The 20400-nt window shown below is 42.7% G+C and overlaps 1 protein-coding gene and 1 long non-coding RNA gene across 2 annotated transcripts; both read left to right on the top strand.

Moving 5' to 3' along the window:
* The first annotated feature begins 1238 nt into the window (after nt 1-1238).
* Nucleotides 1239-3497, top strand: ATOH1 (atonal bHLH transcription factor 1). The gene has a single exon (XM_036903107.2). The coding sequence runs from the start codon at nt 1437-1439 to the stop codon at nt 2502-2504; it is 1068 nt and encodes a 355-aa protein (XP_036759002.1). The 5' UTR covers nt 1239-1436; the 3' UTR covers nt 2505-3497.
* An 11499-nt stretch (nt 3498-14996) lies between these two features.
* LOC118921362 (uncharacterized) lies at nt 14997-18145 on the top strand. The gene is made up of 3 exons (XR_005028313.2): nt 14997-15075; nt 15149-15249; nt 17898-18145. It is a non-coding gene; the product is annotated as an uncharacterized LOC118921362 (long non-coding RNA).
* Nucleotides 18146-20400: the final 2255 nt, after the last annotated feature.

Below are 20400 nucleotides of genomic sequence, written 5' to 3' on the forward strand. Positions count from 1 at the left end.
CTAGATCAAGTCGCTGCGAATACCCGTGACAACTTTCAGTCGATTCTGGGCACTGCAAAACAGGTTCTAGGGAGCTCTCTGCTGGCTTTTCTTTTCCCCAACTTTTCTACAGGAAACTTCTTCCAGAACAGCCACCTCTGAAGCCGAAGGCAGTGCCCGCGTCGGTTGGCTGGGTCCCACTTCCACTCCCGCGCCGCAGAGGCGGGGCGGCGGAGCGCGGGGCGCGGGCGCCAGCAAGGGCGGCCGCGGGCCGGGGCGCTCCTGATTGGCTCTCCGCTGCGGCTCCAAGGCCGCGCGGACCCGGCGGGAGAAGTGCTCCCTGGGAGGTCCGGCCCAGCAGCGCCAGGACCTCCGGGGCTTGGGGGGGCCGGCGCGCGGCTGTGGGGTGTGCCGGGGGAGCACACCCTGACTCAGCCAAGCGCGGCCTGGGGTGGCCGAGGCTGTGGCTTCTGCGTGTTTGCCGGAGCAGCCGCGCGGGCTTCTATACCTGGAAGAGTGCTCAGAATTGCAGGGGACGCAAACGCCTTTTTTTGGCCACGCTCCCCTGGCTCCACGCTGAACAAGGATGACTACTGTGGGTGGTGGAACTCAATCAGCCTGCCCTAAAACGACTCAGCAGAGAGAATTCTGAGTTACAATCCTAGTTGGCCACGGGGTGAAGGGAAAAGCGAGTGGAGAGGACTGAGGAATCTGGAATTTTGTACGTTCTAAAACTGTACAACAGCTATACTTTCCATTAAAAGATTTGTATGAGAGATTTAAATGGACACAAACGTGGGAGCTGCGATCCCAGCTTGGAGACGGCGAAGGGCAGGCGGGGCCCCGAGGTCGGGGGCGCTCTCCCCGCGCCGGGAGTGTCCGGCCTCCCCCTGAGCCGGCGGCCCACCGCGGCCGCGCGCGTTGCACCCGAGTCCCCGAGGACTCCTGCTGGGAGTTCGCTTCGCGACTCCTCCCGCACCCCCGCCTCGGGCGCGGTGACACAGCACCGGAGTCCAATTACAACCCGTAATTAACATATGAATTTGACTAACTTAAAAGAGGGAGAAGAAAAGTAAACCTTAAGCGGGCGCGTAAGTCCCCAGTGCGTGCGCAGAAACTTCTCTTCGGGTGTAAAAACTCTTTGATTGGCTGCTCGCACGCGCCTGCCTGCGCCCTCCATTGGCTGAGCAGACACGCGACCGGCGCGAGGAGGGGGCTGGGAGAGGAGCTGGGGGGAGGCACACTGGCGCGTGCCGCTTTTTAAAGGGGCGCAGCGCCTTCAGCAACCGGAGAAGCTTCGTTGCACGCGACCTGGTGTGTGATCTCTGAGTGGGTGGGGGAGGTTCGAGGAGGAGAAAAAAATAAGACATTGCACTAGAAATCCGGGAAGGGTTTTTGTTGTTGTTTAGTTTGCCATTGCCTCCTCCAACCCTACGCCTCCGAGCCTCTGCAGTGCAATGTCCCGCCTGCTGCATGCAGAAGAGTGGGCTGAAGTGAAGGAGTTGGGGAACCACCATCGCCATCCCCAGCCGCACCACCTGCCGCAGCCGCAGCCTCCACAGCCACCTGCGACCCTGCAGACGAGAGAGCATCCCGTTTACCCGGCCGAGCTGTCCCTCCTGGACAGTACCGACCCACGCGCCTGGCTGGCTCCCACTTTGCAGGGCATCTGCACGGCACGCGCCGCCCAGTACTTGCTGCATTCTCCGGAGCTGGGTGCCTCCGAGGCCGCGGCGCCCCGGGAAGAGGCGGACGGCCGGGCGGACCTGGTGAGGAGGAGCGGCGGTGGAGGCGGCGGCCACAGCAGCAAAAGCCCCGGGCCGGTGAAAGTGCGGGAACAGCTATGTAAGCTGAAAGGCGGGGTGGTGGTAGACGAGCTGGGCTGCGGCCGCCAGCGCGCCCCTTCCAGCAAACAGGTGAATGGAGTGCAGAAGCAAAGGCGGCTGGCGGCCAACGCCAGGGAGCGACGCAGGATGCACGGGCTGAACCACGCCTTCGATCAGCTGCGCAACGTTATCCCGTCCTTCAACAACGACAAGAAGCTGTCCAAGTACGAGACCCTGCAGATGGCCCAGATCTACATCAACGCCTTGTCTGAGCTGCTGCAAACGCCTAACGGCGGGGAGCAGCATCCGACACCGCCGCCAGCATCTTGCAAGAACGACCACCACCACCTTCGCTCCTCTGCCACCTACGAAGGCGGCGCCGGCACTGCGACCGCAGCGGGGGCACAGCCAGCCTCAGGAGGAATCCAGCGTCCGACCCCACCTGGAAGTTGCCGGACTCGCTTTTCGGCCTCGGCCTCCGCAGGATACTCGGTGCAGCTGGACGCTCTGCACTTCTCGACTTTCGAGGACAACGCCCTGACGGCGATGATGGCGCAAAAAAACCTGTCGCCTTCACTGCCCGGTGGCATTCTGCAGCCAGTGCAGGAGGAAAGTAGCAAAACTTCGCCTCGGTCCCACAGAAGCGATGGGGAGTTTTCCCCCCATTCCCATTACAGTGACTCTGATGAGGCAAGTTAGGAAAGTGACAGAAACTCTGAAAACAGAGACAGAAACAAAATCGCCCCTCTCAGTGCGTGGGAAGCCCCGCAGTTAAAGTTCCCCGCACCCTTTTAATTTTTGCCTTGTGATGGTCGTTGTTTAGCAACGACTTGGCTTCAGATGGCAGCTATGGTTAATGGTTTGCAAAAAGCCTCCGCTATTCCAAACTTCCTAACGTTTAAAACTGTTTGATGAAAACTTGCTATTAAAGTTGTGTTCTTTGCTCCTTCTGCCCCCCCGACCCCCGTAGTTTAAAAAGGTATGATTTTATGTACCCATTTATGGCATCATTATTCTAGTTACCTGCTGCCAATACGCTGCTAAAACGTCGCATCTTCTCTGTCGCTGGTTTGTGTTTAACTTATTTTGTGCCCTGGGTGTCCATCCCTGTGTGTTGCGCGCACTCATGTGTGGGAGTTAGTGTTCAGAAGTTATTTCCCAAAATGAAGTATGAAACAAGAGTTAATGCTTCCAAATTAAAAAACTTTTGACTCGGGAATTGTTAAAAAAAAAAACCACAGGGAACTTTTAGTTTTATATATTGTATAAACATACCCACTATGTATATCGGATCGCGAAAATGTTGGCGTCTTTTAGGAAACTTGGCGCACGCACTTTATCAGTCGCTACTGCTGCGGCTCTGGGACAAACACTGCCAACTGCAGACCAGTTTTGTGTTTGTTTGTTTGTTTGTTGTTCTTTTTTAAAACGGCCATTTATAATCCTTAAGCTCTTTGCAAGTGTTTAAAAAATGCAAATAAAAAAACACACCCGGTAGTGTCAAAAGCATTGTTTTTCTTGGTTAATGTTAGAAAATTTATTTATTATTGATTGTTTGCTACCATTTCTACTTACCTTGATTCATTTTTTATGTTTTCTACTCGAGATCATTTTATTTTAATTTAGCAAAGCCAACTGCCATTGTTTTATGTATTTCCTTTTGCAAATGATAAAAATAAACGTGCAAATAACTTCTTTTGTCACTTATTCCATTATAAGCATTGCAGAAAGTTCAAGATGACCTTGAAGACTTGAACTAAGTATAAAACGCGAATGTATGCGATCTAAGAATTTTAAAGAAAATTTGTTATAAACCTTTCTACCTTCAAGTAGTACTAGACATCCTACACAGAAAAGCGCTCAAATCCAAATGTGCAACTGTTTTGCTTCCTGTATAGCCAGTATCTTTCCAGTCTTCCTCACTCCTGTCTTCAACAATTTCTGCAAGGTGAAGTACTTGTTTCAGATCTCTTGGGATCTCGCCAGAAATAGTGAACTTTACCAGGGTTACCTGTTCCCACCTCATAAAAACTTTAGCCTAGCCGAAAGCTTTTCCGTAGATCAAATACAAAGCTCTCTTCTCTCATTCTTTCTCTGTTCCTCCCTCCCTCACCTTCTTTTTTCCAGTGGTGCGGTGTGGGGACGAAGTGGGTGGGTAAAGGTGGAGGGATGTTGAAGGGGAGAAGAAAAGAGAACAACGGAAAAAACTTGAGAGGAAAAGGGATCGGGGTGCATTGATTACAAAACCAGATGCAGTTGTCCTCCACTAATTTTTCCTGTCCAAACAATTCTGCTTCTTCTAATAAAGAAAATAATGTTTGCTTTATTTTTGTCCTTCTGAATTAGTTACTATGGAGAAAACATTTAACTACATTTTTTAGTCAGTTGCAGAAACTAAACTGCTCACTCATCTCAGGCTTACTAAGGAAAAGACAATTCTGGGTCCCAGGCTCGAACCTATTGAAAAAGTTAATATAGTGTGTGTGTGTGTAGTGTAAAAAGCAGAATTTTATAAATGTATTTGGCAAACTTAGGAGTAGACCTGGTTATTAAAGACTGAGCAATGTTCCACTGGAAAAACATCGCTGAATTTTGAGAGGTTCATCGTAATCCAAATCTTTTACGTTTTGTGTCTTCATTGGGCTAACAAATTGAAAAACCAAGGAAGCCCTCCACCGCCCTCTTCGCCTCCCAAAAGCCAGAGGTTTGTTTAATCACTCCTGTATCCTCCTTTCTCCCAGCACCTTGAAAAAAGAGGAGCCCCACAAACTTAAGTTTGCAGAAAAAGCAATGCGGGAGGGAGCCGTAGTTCCGGTCATGAGAAGTGTGGAACCTGCTTTTAACTGGCCACCTGGGTATCTATGGCTTTCAGCTGAAGCCTATGATGGAGGGCATCCGAGAGCCTCTGCCGGCTCTGAGGAGGTGAGCGGTGGCTCGTGACACTTTCCAGGAGCAGAAACAATGCACCTGTCGCTTAGATAACCTTTTGCACCCACTGAGTTTGCCATGCTCATGATAAAAATCAGGAATCTTCAGGCTGCTTGAATAAATCAAACGATTCCTTTTGAGAGCACATTTCCATGTCGCTCTCAATAAGCAGGCTCAACAGGCAAGGACATATAGTAACCTTGCAGGGTGGAGCGCACACCTAGTTTTTACAGTTATTTGTCTTGGTGTGTTTGCCTGAATCCACAGAGGGAGAGAGAGAAGATGGCCTAGAATTCTTTTACTTGTTATAAATCTGAATAAGGGAAGGATGGGACTGAGAAATGAAGTGACTTTTTTTTTCTTGAAGAAAACGATCTATATATTTCATTTTCCAAAACCATTTATGTTCATTTTGTGTTAACAAGAGGAAAAAAACTCTTCTAAAAAGTTACTGCTTTTCTTTTCATGGGCTTATAGAAATTTCATAACATAAATGAAGTTAAGGAACATCTTCTTTCCCATCATTTATAAATGAGGAAACAACTGCCCCTGACTTCCCCCAAAATTACACAGCCAGAAAATGTCAATGTACAGAGCTGGGTACTACTCCCATCTTTTAGGTCAATGTGCCCACAGATTTTTGTCTAAGAAATCTTTAAGGGAGATACAGTTATACAAATGTAAGTTTTTTTTCTTGTACCACAAAAATAGATAATTATACTTCTAAATGTTAGTGGTTTTATATGAACTGGAGATGATGCCAACTTCATTTAAGGAAGTCACTTTACATTTTTCCTCAAGAGAATAACAGCCACAACAGAATATCAGATCGGAAATTTTCTATCACACTGAGTGAAAAGGAAGGATGAATTCTTCTAACCCAACAAGACATGCAAGAATAAAAAAAAACTAAATCACTTTGTGGTAAATTAAGTGCTCAAAGTTCAAATGAGAACTTTAACCTCTTTTCTTTCCTTCACTCTATTTCTTTCCTTTTATGCTGACATTTCTTTGAAAGAGATGTACAATCACATTTCCATTTTAAGGGTCTGCTATGGAGTTTGCATAACAAACGTTTGGCAGCTCCCTCTCTTACACTCCATTAACAAGCTGTAACATATAGCTGCAGGTTGCTATAATCTCATTAATATTTTGGAAACTTGAATATTGAGTATTTCTGAGTGCTCATTCCCCATATGCCAGACCACTCCTGCCATGCTGACTGGTTCCATTCTCTCCATTATTAGCAATTAGCTTCTACCTTCCAAAGTCAGATCCAAGTATCCAAGATACTAGCAAAGGAATCAACTATGTGTGCAAGTTAAGCATGCTTAATATCACCCAAACAAACAAAGAGCCAGCATTTCTTTAAGTAATGAAGATAGATAAATCGGGTTAGTCTTTTGAGACACCACTGGTGCTTTCTAGAGTTTTTATACACTTTAAGCAGCTTGCATTATATTCTGTCTTTACCTTCTAAACCACCACCACATTTATGTGTGGAGGGTTTTGCCTCACCACATTTTGGGGGACTTATTTTAATCTCACGGAAATCTGAAGGAAAATTATATTTGGCTTCTGGCAAGTTTAAACATGCTCTCTATGGGACATTGCTACCTGGGGGTCCAACTTGAACAATGAAGGGGGGAGATTCATGTCCTTGATCTTAACCAGTGTAGGATTAGTGCTTTCTTTAGGCCTTCCTATTGATTTTAGAGATGTCAACCTGAACCAAGTAAGCGGTCTTATATCAAATGATATGGTAATTAGTTCTCTCCTATGTTCATTCAAAGTTGGAGAAAGATGATCAACTTTGTCTTGGCAGTTGCAAACCGCAGTTAGAATTGGAAAACGGAAATGTAGCAGATTCTCTTGTCAATTGCAGCCTAGGCTTGTCAATTGCAATCTGAAAAACACAGCAAGTACTGGTGAATTAAAGACGACCTCTAGTAGTTGAACTACTTGCAGTTGGTTTGGTAACGAGTGGGAAATGGTGGGGGAGGGGGCATAATATAATAAAGGTGTAAGTGTCCTTTGCTGTTTTTTACTCTGCCCTCACCAGCCACCCTCACCCTTAGGCTGAGGAGTACCAAACGCAGACCATTAAGTTCCTCCCTTTCTGCTAGGCCCCTAACAAGAAAAGGCCAATATGGAGGAGAATGGGTTAAATCCTGGGACGCAAGGGAGAGGCAGGGGAGGAGAGAAGTCGGGGGAAGATAAAGAAAAGGACAGGAACCAAGAAGCGTGGGGGTGGTTTGCCGTAACGTGAGTGTTTCTTAATTAGAGAACGGTTGACAATAGAGGGGCTGGCAGAGGCTCCTGGCCGCGGTGCGGAGAGTCTGGAGCGGAGCACGCGCTGTCAGCTGGTGAGCGCACTCTCTTTTCAGGCAGCTCCCCGGGGAGCTGAGCAGCCACATTTAACACCATCATCACCCCTCCCCGGCCTCCTCAACCTCGGCCTTCTCCTGGTCGACAGCCTTCCTCGGCCCCCCACCGGCAGAACTCACAGAAGCGAGCGTCTCTCGCCGCCTCCCGCTCTAGACCGGGGCCCCTCTCCTCCCCCGGCTTCGCAGCGGGAGCCGCCACTACCCACTGCACCTCCCAGCAACCAGCCCGGCAAGAAAAGAAGCTGCGCAAAGTTAAAGCCAAGCAATGCCAAGGGGAGGGGAAGCTGGAGGAGGAGGCGGCGGGAGAGCTGCGGGGTTGTCCAGAAGAAGCTGGTCTGGGGGCCGAGGCACCTGAAGCAGTGAACCAGGACCGGGAAGCATGCGCATCCCCCACCCGAGGGGCCAGGCAAAGGCGCCCCGGAGCCCTCGTCCAGCCAACCCGCGCCGACTACCTAGCCCAGAGCTTGTCGTGGACGATCCATCCCCCTTTTTTAGCCAAAGAACAGGTCTTCAGTCCCTCTGTTATTCTAAAATAGTCTATGTTAGACAGAGAAAGTTTAAACGTTGATTAAAAAACGTTCAAGGGCATCGTCCTCCACAATCCAGGGATGGGACACACGTATGAGAGTTTTCTTTCTTGCAGCTCCATAAGAAAAGAAAGGCAGAATTAAGCATTTTGGTACAAAGATTTCGAGCCTCTCTACATCTCAGGGTTTCTCTTCCTATATCAGTCCTGGTTTCTCTGGTCCAAGACAAAGAAGCAAATAAAAAAGGTTTTAGCTGCCTAATCTGCAGGGAGGTCAGGCCACGCTACAAATTCAGGCTTTACCCCAGGGAAACCAGAAGTTCCCTCCATAGGGATGAAAACAAGATGCTCTCCAATATAAGTATGTTTAAAAACAATTCAGATTAAAGAGTTAAGAGATTTGATCAAAGAAATTGTGTTCTGGTTCACCAGGCCCAGCTACTATCAGGATGATGGTGGAAGGTGGGAGCTAGGATCTGAGGTGGCTGTGGTGGGATTTCTTATGACAACAATGTCCCTGTTCTTTTGGGCTACTGTTCACTTATTTGTCTTTTCTAGAAAAGAATTGCTTACAATCCTTCCTACTTCTCTGCCTCTATAAACTCTTCACTTTGGGGTGCTAGTGGGAGAAGGGCTTGGATAGGGAGGGAACCTCTACCTGAAGCAGGAGTAAGGAAGCATTTGAGGAAAGAATAGGCATCACCTGTGGCCTTTACATCTTAAGGGACACAAAACTAGAAGAGATCTGAATACATTACAGCCAACAGTTGGTCAAGAAAGTGGAAGGTCAGTTCTTTTCATTTTCCGTAATGTATATCTGCTTCTGGAAACAACCTATCAGAAATTACAGGATATTTTTTCTTTAAATGTTTTCTTATAACCCAAGAGATGTTGATTGAATAGGTCAAAGAAGAATGCCAGGAATCTGCATAGATGGTTGCAAGATGAATCTGATGCAAGTAGATTTTCAAGAATATATCATATACTAGGCCACAAAAAGAGCCTCAGTATATTAAAAAAGATTGAAATTATACCAACCAGCTTCTCAGACTACAAAGGTATGAAACTAGAAATAAATTACAGGACACTATATCTGAGACTGCCTATGAAAATGGACATTGGCCAATACAGGTTTCCCCACTATTCGAAAGCAGTGTGTTCCTATGAAAGAAACCATTCATAAGCCACAGTAGCGTAAACCGAAATGGCAATGACCATTAATTTATACAGAAAAATGTTATATGTTCCTAGGCCCAAAAAATAACATCTCCTGGCCTTTTCTGATACCTTAGGACACATCTAGCTCTAAAGAATGCACAAAACAAATTGAAGTAGCAGCACAGATGCTCACAGACACGGTTCAAAACTATGGAGGATAATGCTGAATTACTGAGTAGAGTTCTTGGGGAGAGAGCTTGGTCAGAGTAAAAGTGAAGTGGCGTAACACAAACTTTTGAAAAGCAGGGGATACCTGTATCTTTTGACTTCTTTTATAATAAGTCATTTTTCCAGGATGATGGGAGCAGACAACTTAGCTTTTTGGACCCCATGAACCTGACTTTGTTGCGTTCAGGCTATGGAGCCTGGAATAATATGCTGTAGGTCTGAGATGTCTCAACCCTTAAGTGATACCACTGCCTTTGGACTCATAAGGGCCTCCGTCCATTTTCATAGCAATATACAAACTGTCACCCCCTAGTTCAGTAAGAGAAGCTGAAATCATAACCAGTGAGAGCTTATGAAAAGCAGGGAGCAAGAATTTTCACAAACTCTATGGGAAATAGTAGGATAGGGTCAAGTTGTCATGACACCCTTAGTTTAAGGTAGGCAGATTAGGCACATTACTCTGTAATAGCTCCAGCATGAATTTAGAGAGCCATTCGCTTTGGTGAAAGGTCAGCCAGTTTACAACCTGACTGAAGAAATAGTTATTCCCTTGTGTTAACAATGGTAATCAGAAAATACAGAGAAAACCAATTTTATGATTTAGAAGGCAATGATCTCATGATGCAGTGCAACTTCCTTTGGTGACTAATTCTTTTATCCCTTCAAACTCTGGTCTTATTGTCTCTGCTTATTCCCCCATCTCTCCACCTCTTCGTCAATGAATGGGCACTTACTACTTACTGATGGCGGTGTAGAACTGGAGTTAACCATCACGAGGGACACAAAAATAAGAGAGTCTCTGCCCTTAAAGAACTTAGAACTCAATGGACTCTTACAGTAAAACACGGATAAAAAGCTTCTTCCCTTAAATGAAAACGGCTTTCTTGCTACAAATGGGTCAGCCAGCTTTGTAGTTTGCCATCAAATTATTTCACGCACAGTTCCAAGGGGCCCCTTTTCATAGCCTTCATTGTTTCCCTCAAAAATAGTAGAGACTCCAAGAGGTTTGAAACCCTCAGTGCTGATCTTCAAATCAACCACAGTCTCAGTCCCTTTGTTTTGAGTTTAGAGGATACTTTTATTTTCTTTCTTCTGACATTATTAGTGAGAGTGGAGTCATAATTTCATACCAGAAGAAACTGAGGCTCAAAGAGGTTGAAAGGCCTGACAGAGTTAACAGCCTCAGTACCACAGAAACCCAGGTCTGCTTTAGGTCGAGCGTCAGTGTTCTTTGCACCACATTTCACCTGCCTCAGGGGCATAATTTTAGCCAGTCCCCATCTACTTGCTCCTCCTCTTGGTCTAACCTAGAGCTGGTAGAGATTCCTCAACTTTTCCATTTTATATTTGCTCCAAGGGATAATTCTTTGGAGATGGCCATGGATCAGCTCCAAATCAAGGAGAAAGATTTAAGCAAAAAGTGGTTAAATAATTTTCATTTAGAATGCCAGCTTTGCTTCTGTGATTCAACTGATGGTGGACATGATTGTCTCTTAATTCTATACAGAAATTCATTTCTGCTCTCATCTAGAAAAAAAACATCCAAATACTAAACAGTGCCAGTAGGTTAGGAATGAATATTTTAAAAGTATCTTGTAGAGTAATGGCCTGAAAACAGGTGTTTCCCCAAACTGTTGCTCTATCTGCTTAAGGATAGTAAGAAAATGGGACCATGACTGTTACTGTTCTACTGGAGGAAGAGGTAAATGAACCTGCTACATTTGTAGCTCTGGATTCATTCAGTGATAACATGCATTTTTTATTCACCAGGACATCTGAGCTAATGGCTTTTTGCCCTTAAACCTTCCTCCAAGTAAGCATTTACCACTATCTGAGTGGTTCAATGTCTGAAAAACATCTCTTTGTTTTAGAAAAAGTTTTGTTCTTTATCATGAGTCAGTATTCCATTTTACAACACTTGTATTCATTGGTGTAAGGCAATCTGTTCTGCATTGCTTATGACTTAGATGCTTTTACTCCCCCAAGGAGAGAAGTGGTGAGTAGGGGTTATTTGAAAAGCAGAATAGATTTCTAATAGGAAAAAAAAGGAAAGTTTGCAAGCAGTTACAAAGGACACATTTTAGGACCAAGGGATAACCTTCATGTTTGCTGTCATGCCCATTTTCCCACAGGACATATATCCCCATTACTCCTTGTCCCCACCTGCATACCAGGACAGCTCCTAAGGATTTAGTTTAGAGCCCTTTTTGCTAAACCCTAAACCCAGACTGCTTCCTAACATGTTCTGTATTGTGGTACCATTGTACCTACCTGGCCAGACTTGCCCCCACTATTTTGGTATGTTTGTATGGCTCCTGTTTCTAGAAAAGGAGTGTGAAGCTGTGACATCAGCTCTTTTCTCATTAGACCTACTCTGAAAAGGACACTAAAGAATTCACTGTAGGCCAGGAGGCTACTTTCCCAATATTTTGTCTATGTGTCTCTCCTTGTTTCTCCACCATGTCCGTGTGTTATCCACAGAGAGAGGTGTGATCTGCCAACAAAGGGCATTGGTATTGTTTCAGTGTTTTCTCACATGCCCAACCACTGGAGGGGTGGGGACAGGGAGGCATGGGTGCTCAGCCACAGACTGTATTAGTGAGGGAGCCTAAGGCTTCTCTGGGGCTAGAGTAACTCTGGGTGGAGTAACTTCTGAGGGTTCATTTGGAAAAGTCTCTGGAGCGCTTTTCCAGGTGCCAGGTGTGTTTTATGTAGGTCCCCTCTTGGTGGGCCTCCTTCCCACCCTTATACTCCTAGAAAATAAAGGAGAAAATAATTCATCTTGTTAACTAAGGGTTGTCCTCAAAACGCTGCTTTCACCTGTGAGCTCACCTTCTGGGTGCTTCTCCAATCCTTCAGGTCTAGTGATGATTCATCTTTTTGTTTTCTCATGGGCCCTCATGCAAAGCTCTATGTACTACACTGGAATTATGTATTTACTTTTTGAAGCCCCTTGAGGTTAGGAACCCATATCTGATTTAACTTGGCCACTGTCCCAATGGTAGGAGATAAGGCCCATGGCAGAGAGAAGTGAGAATTGAAGTCAACCAGGCCTTGCATGCTCTTCCTGACCACAGAATTCCTTGCCTCGCTTTATTTAAATTGATTGCAGCCCAAATCAGAATCTCTCTCTGTATCTTGAAAATTGTTAGGCCTTTGTAACAGGTGTTTCTCACCCTTCTTTAATTTTTTGCCTAATCCCTGAACTTCCTAGGCAGAGGCAAATGCCCCAATGGTCCTCCTAACAAGGTGACATTGTAACGGTTTTTGGAAGCACTTTTCTGTGAGCCGCTCTAGTAGGGCAAAGTCTAATTTATCTTGTATGGAGCTCAGAGACACCCCCCCTCAATATGCCTTTTCTGGATTTATCTGGAAAAAGTAAATGCCCTTAGGCCAGTCTTGGGAAGCTGCTTCCTGTACTGATCCTGCACATCGGAGACCTGAGAACTCGCTGCCGCCGCTCACACCACACGATTCCTGGAAGGCAGAGGCAGGATTCCAGCTTGTGTTCCCTTTACTCTTCCTCGCTACCTGTGGTTTCTGGCGCGTCATTCATTCCCTTCTGTGCACCATCTAATCTTCCTTTTCATGAGCTCTCATCTGCTTCTTATTCATCCTCTTTTTACAGTTTCTGGGTCCCCATCATTTCTCCCCAATGCTTAGGCTCCCCTGGGCCCTTCTCCCTGCTCCGCCCCATCCCCATCTTTGATTTCCCAAACTTGTCCTTCGTTAGTGGTTTGTTTCGCCTCTTTGCCCCTTTGCTAACGTCTCCCTAACCTCCTAGGCCTCCATTCCTCGGGCCTTCGCGGTTTGCCCCTCGTCTCCCACAGTCAGGACGAGGCCTGAGCAGCCACGTCGCTGCGCGGAGAGCACGGCAGCACCGCTTCCTCCCCGCGGCCCAGGCAGCGGCTGGTGCGAGCTGGTACCTCACGGATTGAAAATTCCGCAGCGTCTCCCCTAAGAGCAGCGGCGGGCATCGCCCCTTAAGCTTGGCCTGGGAATGGAGCAGAGGTGGGGAGGTGAGGGTGGGCGGCAGAGAGCTGGGGAAACCCGAGCTCCTGTCAGTGTGAACTGAAGGTGTTTTCTCTCCTGTTCTTTTTTCCTTCCCTCTCTCTACTGACAAAATTAGCCAACTGTTTCTGTAGCTGCGCTGGCGACGTTTACCCACTAATTCCGGTTAATCAGCTCGGGATCACTGATGCAGGTCAGCATCAGCCTATCTGTTTGATCAAGAGTCAGAGATCTCTGTTTCTTTGCGATTAGAATTCTTCCCCGGGCAGGCACCTTGCTATAGTAACCTTCATTTAATACTCCCATTATCATTAGTGTCAGAGCTCACCACCACGTCCTTTCTCGGAAGGACCCCTCCAGGACCACGGGCTTCAAGGAACACCCTTTCCAGGGTCGCTTTGGCGGCAACCAAAAAGGGTGCTGCTGCTCTGAACACCAAACAGCCGCTGAACAATAAACTTCTCAGAATAATTTCCCTCTAAAAACAATTCTTAGTTCTTTCTGTTTCTTTTGTTATGTACCCTTTGCAGTTTATTTTCTAGGCAACAAATGAAATTCTACCAAAGTTGCTGTCTTCAATCAATGGGAATAATTTTGGTCCCTCATACTGTAAACTGGTTTGCAGGACATTACAGAGAACAATGGAGGAAATGAAATGAACCTTTCAGAACTGTGTCCTGAAGTTTACCAAGGTAATTGATCCTTTCACTGGGACCTCCTGAATTTTTCAACAGTAAACTAGTTTCATCTGTAACTGATGGCTTTGCCATTATATGTTTCATAGGCAGCAGAAATTTATTTCAACATTTACCCTAAAAGTTTTTTTTTAAATGAATGAATAAGACACTTGATTAAAATAATAATACTAGAAATAGTTTGGGCAGGGGGAGCTGCTACTGCAAAACTTGCAGAAGGAATTTGCACCTGTACTACTGCTGTTGCTTAATGTCTGCTCAAGTTTAGAGGTATTCACAAGACAGCTGGCACATAGGGGGTTAATCATTACAGAAAATAATACATCATATCTTTTCAGTTTGGTTTATACAGAAGGGCAGTAAAGATTTATGCTTCAGCAGAGGGATCAAACTTTTATTTTCTGAGTGTGGTTGACTCCTTTGTAAGCTTAATTTCTAAGGAAAAGTAGATATAGATGATCTGTATTATAGAACATCCCTAGCTTTCCCTAAAAGAAGTCTGAATCCAGTACTTCAATCACCTTGATCTTCTTAGGCTCCATGAAACTTCTAACATCTAAGGCTTATAAAAAAAAGTAAGCTCTAGTAACATTTTTAAAAGAGAAAATTCCCTAGATAGTTCATTAAATTAGGTAGTACTTTTTGGCTACTTTGAAGCAATGTTTATAAAAAGAGAATTTTATACTCCAGTACTTCTAATTACTGGCAATCACATTTTAACTTAGATGAATTTAGTGAGATAACCTTTCTTTTCTCATAGAGAGGATGCTCATTTCTTTCTTACATTTGTGGAAAATTAATTAATGGATATAAATAAATAGGTATATCTTATTACTATATATCTCTCAGGTATTGTATTTTCCATTACCAGAACAGCAAGGTTGAAAGAGTTTTCTGTCACCAGCTAGTTATTAACAAAAACAGTATTCATTGACGTTCTGGTTTTAGACAGCATCTGAAGCGCCCTGCGGTTCAATTCTGTGATTATTAACTTATTTCCCACCAGTATCTTATACAAGCCCATTATCTACTGTCAATATTTTTACAGCCTATGAGGAGAACTCCTGCTTACTTCCTTTTAGAAGGGAGGTAACAGGGTTTTTTCCTTCTTTTTTAAAAGTAGATAAATATGTACTCTACAAATATGTTTGACTGAGGAGGTGAAAAGGGAGGGAAAGGGGAGCCTAGCATCTGCTGTCTCGCAGGCTCATTGTGTGGTTAATAATTGCTCCAGAATAGTTTTACAGGGTGTAGGCTTGCAGAAACCAGGACTACTGAAAGATCCTGGGCTAAAAACTTTTTTCAGCTCTGTTCATACACCAAATCCTAAAGAGTAGGTAAGGATTTTGTTGTCACTGATATTTGGCCAATTTATCGCAGTATAAACTATTTTGCCTTCCTTACTTTCAGAAACCTCTTAAGGTATATTTTCCTGAAAGAGATGAACTGGTGTATAGTTCCCCTACTCAAGAGAATGGAGCTTCACTACCAGGATATATTACGGATATAAGGTTAGTGTTATCAAGGCTCTACTTTGTATTAATAAACACTATGTTAAAAGTTTTTGCAAACCTAGCCTTTAGTTCAAAGTATATACTTTAAAAAGTGCCATTTATCATTTTCTTATGGCTTCTATTCCATGGCTACTCCGATCAGTTCAAAGACCAAGGTGAACTGTCACAGATGTGAGATAGCATCAAGTATTGCAGTGAATTACAGTATTTTAAAATATAAACTGTGACATATAATATATTCAACTTTGAAAATTTTCAACTTGAAAATGCTTGGCAAGAATTAGTTTTTTTCTGTGTTTAGAGTTATATCTTTTTAAAAGAGCAGTAGATATGAGTCAACACATCTAAGTTTTATTCCTAGTTTTCTACTTATTAATTATGTATACCTAGACAAAGTATTTACTCTCTGAGCCTCAGTATCCTTATCTATAAAAGAATAAAGAACAATTTAATCTGAGCTTCCTACCTCAGATGTTGTTATAAGAATCATATAAGATTTTACATGTATGTAAGTAATATATATATACAAAATAGTATGCATGTATGTGTATATATCTATATAAAGTAACACACAAGACTCATATGAGATAATATGCATTTTTCAATCAGGTTAGGTCAGATTATGCTGTGATAACAAAGAAGACCAAAATCTCAGTTACCTGAGTGACAAAAAGTTCATTTCTTGTTCATGATATCAAATCATACTAGGTTAGCTGAGGCTGAACTTATGATCACTTAGGGATCCAGACCGACACATTAGTCATCATCTCAAACATTGCTAGTAACCAGATAGAAATACAGAGGGTAAGAAGGAGCTGGAGACAATGGATCATCTACTAAGAACTGAGACATATCACTTCTGCTTCTAATTCATTGGCCAAAACTATTCACAAGGCCCTATCCAACCACAGAGAGGTCAGAAAGTGCAAACCTGACATGGAAGAGACCAGAACTATTTGGAGTATAGCGTTAACTACCACCACAGCTTGTTGGGGGAAATTGCAAATGACAAAGTACTTTACAGGTGAAAAGTGTTATTTATCAAAGTATACTGGGGATCTCTGGGACTTAGGCCTAGCATGAATTAAGATAAAATCAGTACCCTTTGTGATCTCCAAAGTCAATTTAAATGGTATGGATATATTTCCTTGGAGTTACAGAAAACATTGACCTACAGCTTCCTAAGGATGAAATTTGACATTTTACTTGATGCCAAGCCAGATCACAGTTTTCCTAGCATACAGGTCCTTAGACATTCACTGAGATACCTGATTTAAAAAAGAAAAAAAAGATCTTAGGCAATAATAAAACATCTTTCTGTGTTCTTGAAAGAGCAAAAATAGTGATAAATAATTGCTATATACATATTTTATACATATACATATTTTGATGAATAAATCAATCCTCTCCAAGAATAAGCAGCAGTCAGATATAAAGGGAGTAAGAAAGAACAAATTTAATTACTATTGCCAAGTGGACCAAATATACTAACGTGCAGATAACCTCTCCTTTGGGTGCATTTTTCATTGTGAAATTATTCTCAATTCACAATTCAGGTTGAATTGTTCTGCCTAAGATTTTAGGGCTAGGGCTGCAAACTGGTGAAGAGATTATTATGACTCAGATCAGGTATTTAGTGTGAATGGTGAGAGCTTGTTAAATCCTGGGCATAATTTGACAACAGGATGGGTTGGCATACTGAAAGTAGGGTGTGAGAGAAAGAGAGGAGACCAAGATCACACCAAAGTTTTTGGTCTGAGCAATGAGAAGAATGGAGTTGCCATTAGCTGAGCTGAGAAAAATAGTAGGAGCAACAGCTGTGGTATGGTGTGAAGGAGGCTTAGTTTTTGGACACATTAAATCTTTGAGGAACTCTCTGCAGCTTTTTTACTGAGCAAGAAGGATAAATGTACTTGAACAAAAAATAAGACAATTTTTAATTAGCTTTAAAGAAGCAGTAGTGTAGAGAATCTAATTATCATTAGGAAACCTGAATTCTAATCAGTTAATATTTAGACATCTGGGTTCAAATCCTGACATCACCACTTACCATATGATGTGACCTTGAATTAATTACTTAACCTCTCTGAAGTGTTTTATTTCTTCATTTGTCAAGTGGGGATAATACTTTTTACTACATTATGGATTTATCCATATTGTGAGCTTAACACAGTATGTTATATATGATGAGCAGACAATAAATATTTGCCAGTAGTTACCGAAGCAATAACATGATTTGTCTCTCTTGCTAGCCTGAGGTCATTAAATATAGAGGTATCTCTCATTCTCCTTTTATTTGCTACTCCTAGTAAAGCATTTAGAATACAGTAACTGTTAAATTAATGAGAGCCTGTAACTAAGTGGAGCTGAGAAATACTGGAACATGAACCCTTCCCCTAACACTAGCATCATGTGAGCTAAATTCAGGTAGTAATGAGAAGAAAAGTTTTATATAGGTTATATATATATATATATTATAGGGATTGAATAGATCTTTGTAGATTTGTGAGGTCAGGTAAAAGAGCCCAAAGTAAAGCAGAGAAATGGAAAGATGTATAATATTCTGTTTGCTCAGATTATCAGCAGTTAATTGAATCTGTTATGGCCCCAATACATTACTCATTTATATTTTCATACTAGACTAGAATCTTCAAGAGGGAAATATGAAAGAGAATGAACCAGAGTAACCTAGAAGGAAGTTGTGATATGAAGAACTCATCTTGGAATGGGAAGATCAGACCTCCAGTCATTTCTCTGCTTAACTACTAGCCAGTGTGAGCAGAGACTCCTTGAACCACAGTTCTTATATCTATTCAAACTTACAAGTTTGTTATAGAGATCAAATGATATCAATCATGTAAAATTTATTAATAAATTTATAAAGTTTGCAAACTTCAAAGAAATATTAGAGTACAATGGAAATCCCACAATTTGAACAATAGGTTGTGGATTAAGCATACTTGATAAAGGTTGTGGTACAGGGAAGATGGAGTAAACACACTCTACCCTGTCTTTCCCAGTGAATGCAAGAATAAATGCTGAGGCAGCAATATGAAGATAATGGAAAGTAAATTTTACCAGGAATATTTAGGAAAGAGGCCAGGATTTGAACTTATACCAAACCAGGGCTGAGTTTCCTACTTTTTCCCTCTAATATCACCTGGCATAGACTCAAGGGAAGCCTAACCCAGAAAGATGCATGGGTGAGGGGCAAACATGCTCTAAGAAGGGTCCTCTCTTCCTGGGAAAGGGAGTGTGGGAAAGAGAAATCTCACAGGTCAGAAAGAGAGAAGAGGAAATTCCCTACTTTTAAAATTAGTTGTTATTGTTTTTTTTCCTTCTTTCCTGCCCTATCCCCCAGATGGTGGTAGTGGCCAAGGAGGCACCTAAAACTCTGAGAGAGAGAAATCCCTCTCTATAACAAGGGAGCTGTGGTTCCAAGAGTGCGGAGTGAATCCCTATTGTCTTTTTCTTCTTTCTCTGTCCTTCTGCTGCTTGGCAGTATATGCAGACACACTCATGAGAAGAACATGGCAGACAAAGGAAACTAAAGGCCTAGTTTTCTGCACAGAGGCCCACAAAGGGAGACTTGTGAGAGCCATAAGGTTTTGGTGAGATCACAGTGAAGAGGAAAATCAAATTCTTAAAAGTTGTCTGTATACTCCTGGGCTGACCTAAGAGCTATGCATGCATAGATCTGACTATAAATGGCACATCACAGGCTTCGACTACTGCATTACAAGGTAACTATTGCCTAGGTTCCTGACTGGCTGCTCAGTGACATTCGCATGGGACTGATCTTAACAACACTAAAAAACTTAAAACTGAAGTGACATTTGTACCACAGACCACAGAAAAAAAATCAGAACTTGGAGCCTCCACTTAATCTGGTGATTGCCTATTGAATAAACAAACAACAAAAATCAACTTTCTTTTTAAGATCTAAGCAAAACCTAGAATGAACCTACTGTTCAATTCAGGATACAATTAAAAACTGGTTATCATACAAAGAATCAAGAAAGTCTCATCTCACAAGGGAAAAGACAGAAACAGACAGTCTAATGATTAACCGATGATGATTGTAAAGAAGCTATTATCACCATGTGTCAAGAAATAAAGGAGAACACTCTTGAAATGAATGAGACACCTCAGCAAAGAAATAGAAGACAGAGAAAAAACAAATACAACTGTAGAATTAAAATACTCCATAACCTAAGAGGTATTCACTAGACAGGCTCAACAGCAAAATGAAGATGACAGAACAAAGAGTCTGTAAACTTAAAAAATAAGATCAATAAAAATTATCCTAAACAATAGAGACAAAAACCATTGTAGAAAAGTGAACAAAGCTTGGAGCCTATAGACCAATGCCAGAAGGTCTAAGTTTTGTGTCATCAGAGTCCCAAAAGGAGAGGAAAAAACATGAAGCATAAAAAATACTTGAAGAAATAGTGGATGGGAACTTCTCACATTTGACAACAAGCATAAATGTATAGATTCTAGAAGCTCAGTAAACTCTAAACATGATCATTTAAAAGAACTCAAGGCCTGGATACATCAAAATAAGACTGTTGAACAGTTTCACTCAATAAAAAGCCTGAAAGCAACACAGAAAAGCCGTGCATCACTTACAGGGGAACAGTGATTTGAATGACTGGGTCTGTGATGAGAATCCATGGAGGTAGGAAAGTAGACTCTTTAAAATGGTGAAAAAAAAGAATTGTCAACTCCAGAATTCTCTGTGCACTGATAATACCTTTCAGGAATAAAGGAAAAAACAAGGAAATTCCAAACTGAAAGAAAAAATAAGAAAATGTATCACCATAAATTTGATGTAAAAAATGCCAAAAGAAGTTTCTCAGACAGAAGGAAAATGATACAAGAGAGAAATTTGGAACATTAGGAATGAAGGAAGAGTAACAGAAATGGTAGAAGCTGGATAAATATAATAGATTATTCTTCTCTAAGTTTTTACAGGTATACATATATACAAATATGTATACCTATCAAAAGCAAAAAAATTGCTCACTCAGCAATTTTCAAATAACATTGTCTTGATTGGATTTTCAATATATGTAGAAATAATGCATTTGACAACTTCAACATGAATGGGGGAAATAAAAGAACCTATGTAGGAATTTTCTACAA

Source organism: Manis pentadactyla, chromosome 5 (genome assembly GCF_030020395.1).
Source record: "Manis pentadactyla isolate mManPen7 chromosome 5, mManPen7.hap1, whole genome shotgun sequence".
Classification (NCBI taxonomy): domain Eukaryota; kingdom Metazoa; phylum Chordata; class Mammalia; order Pholidota; family Manidae; genus Manis; species Manis pentadactyla.

Coding starts and splice junctions, on each gene's coding strand:
- ATOH1 (XM_036903107.2), top strand. CDS start 1,437: ATGTCCCGCCTGCTGCATGCAGAAGAGTGGGCTGAAGTGAAGGAGTTG.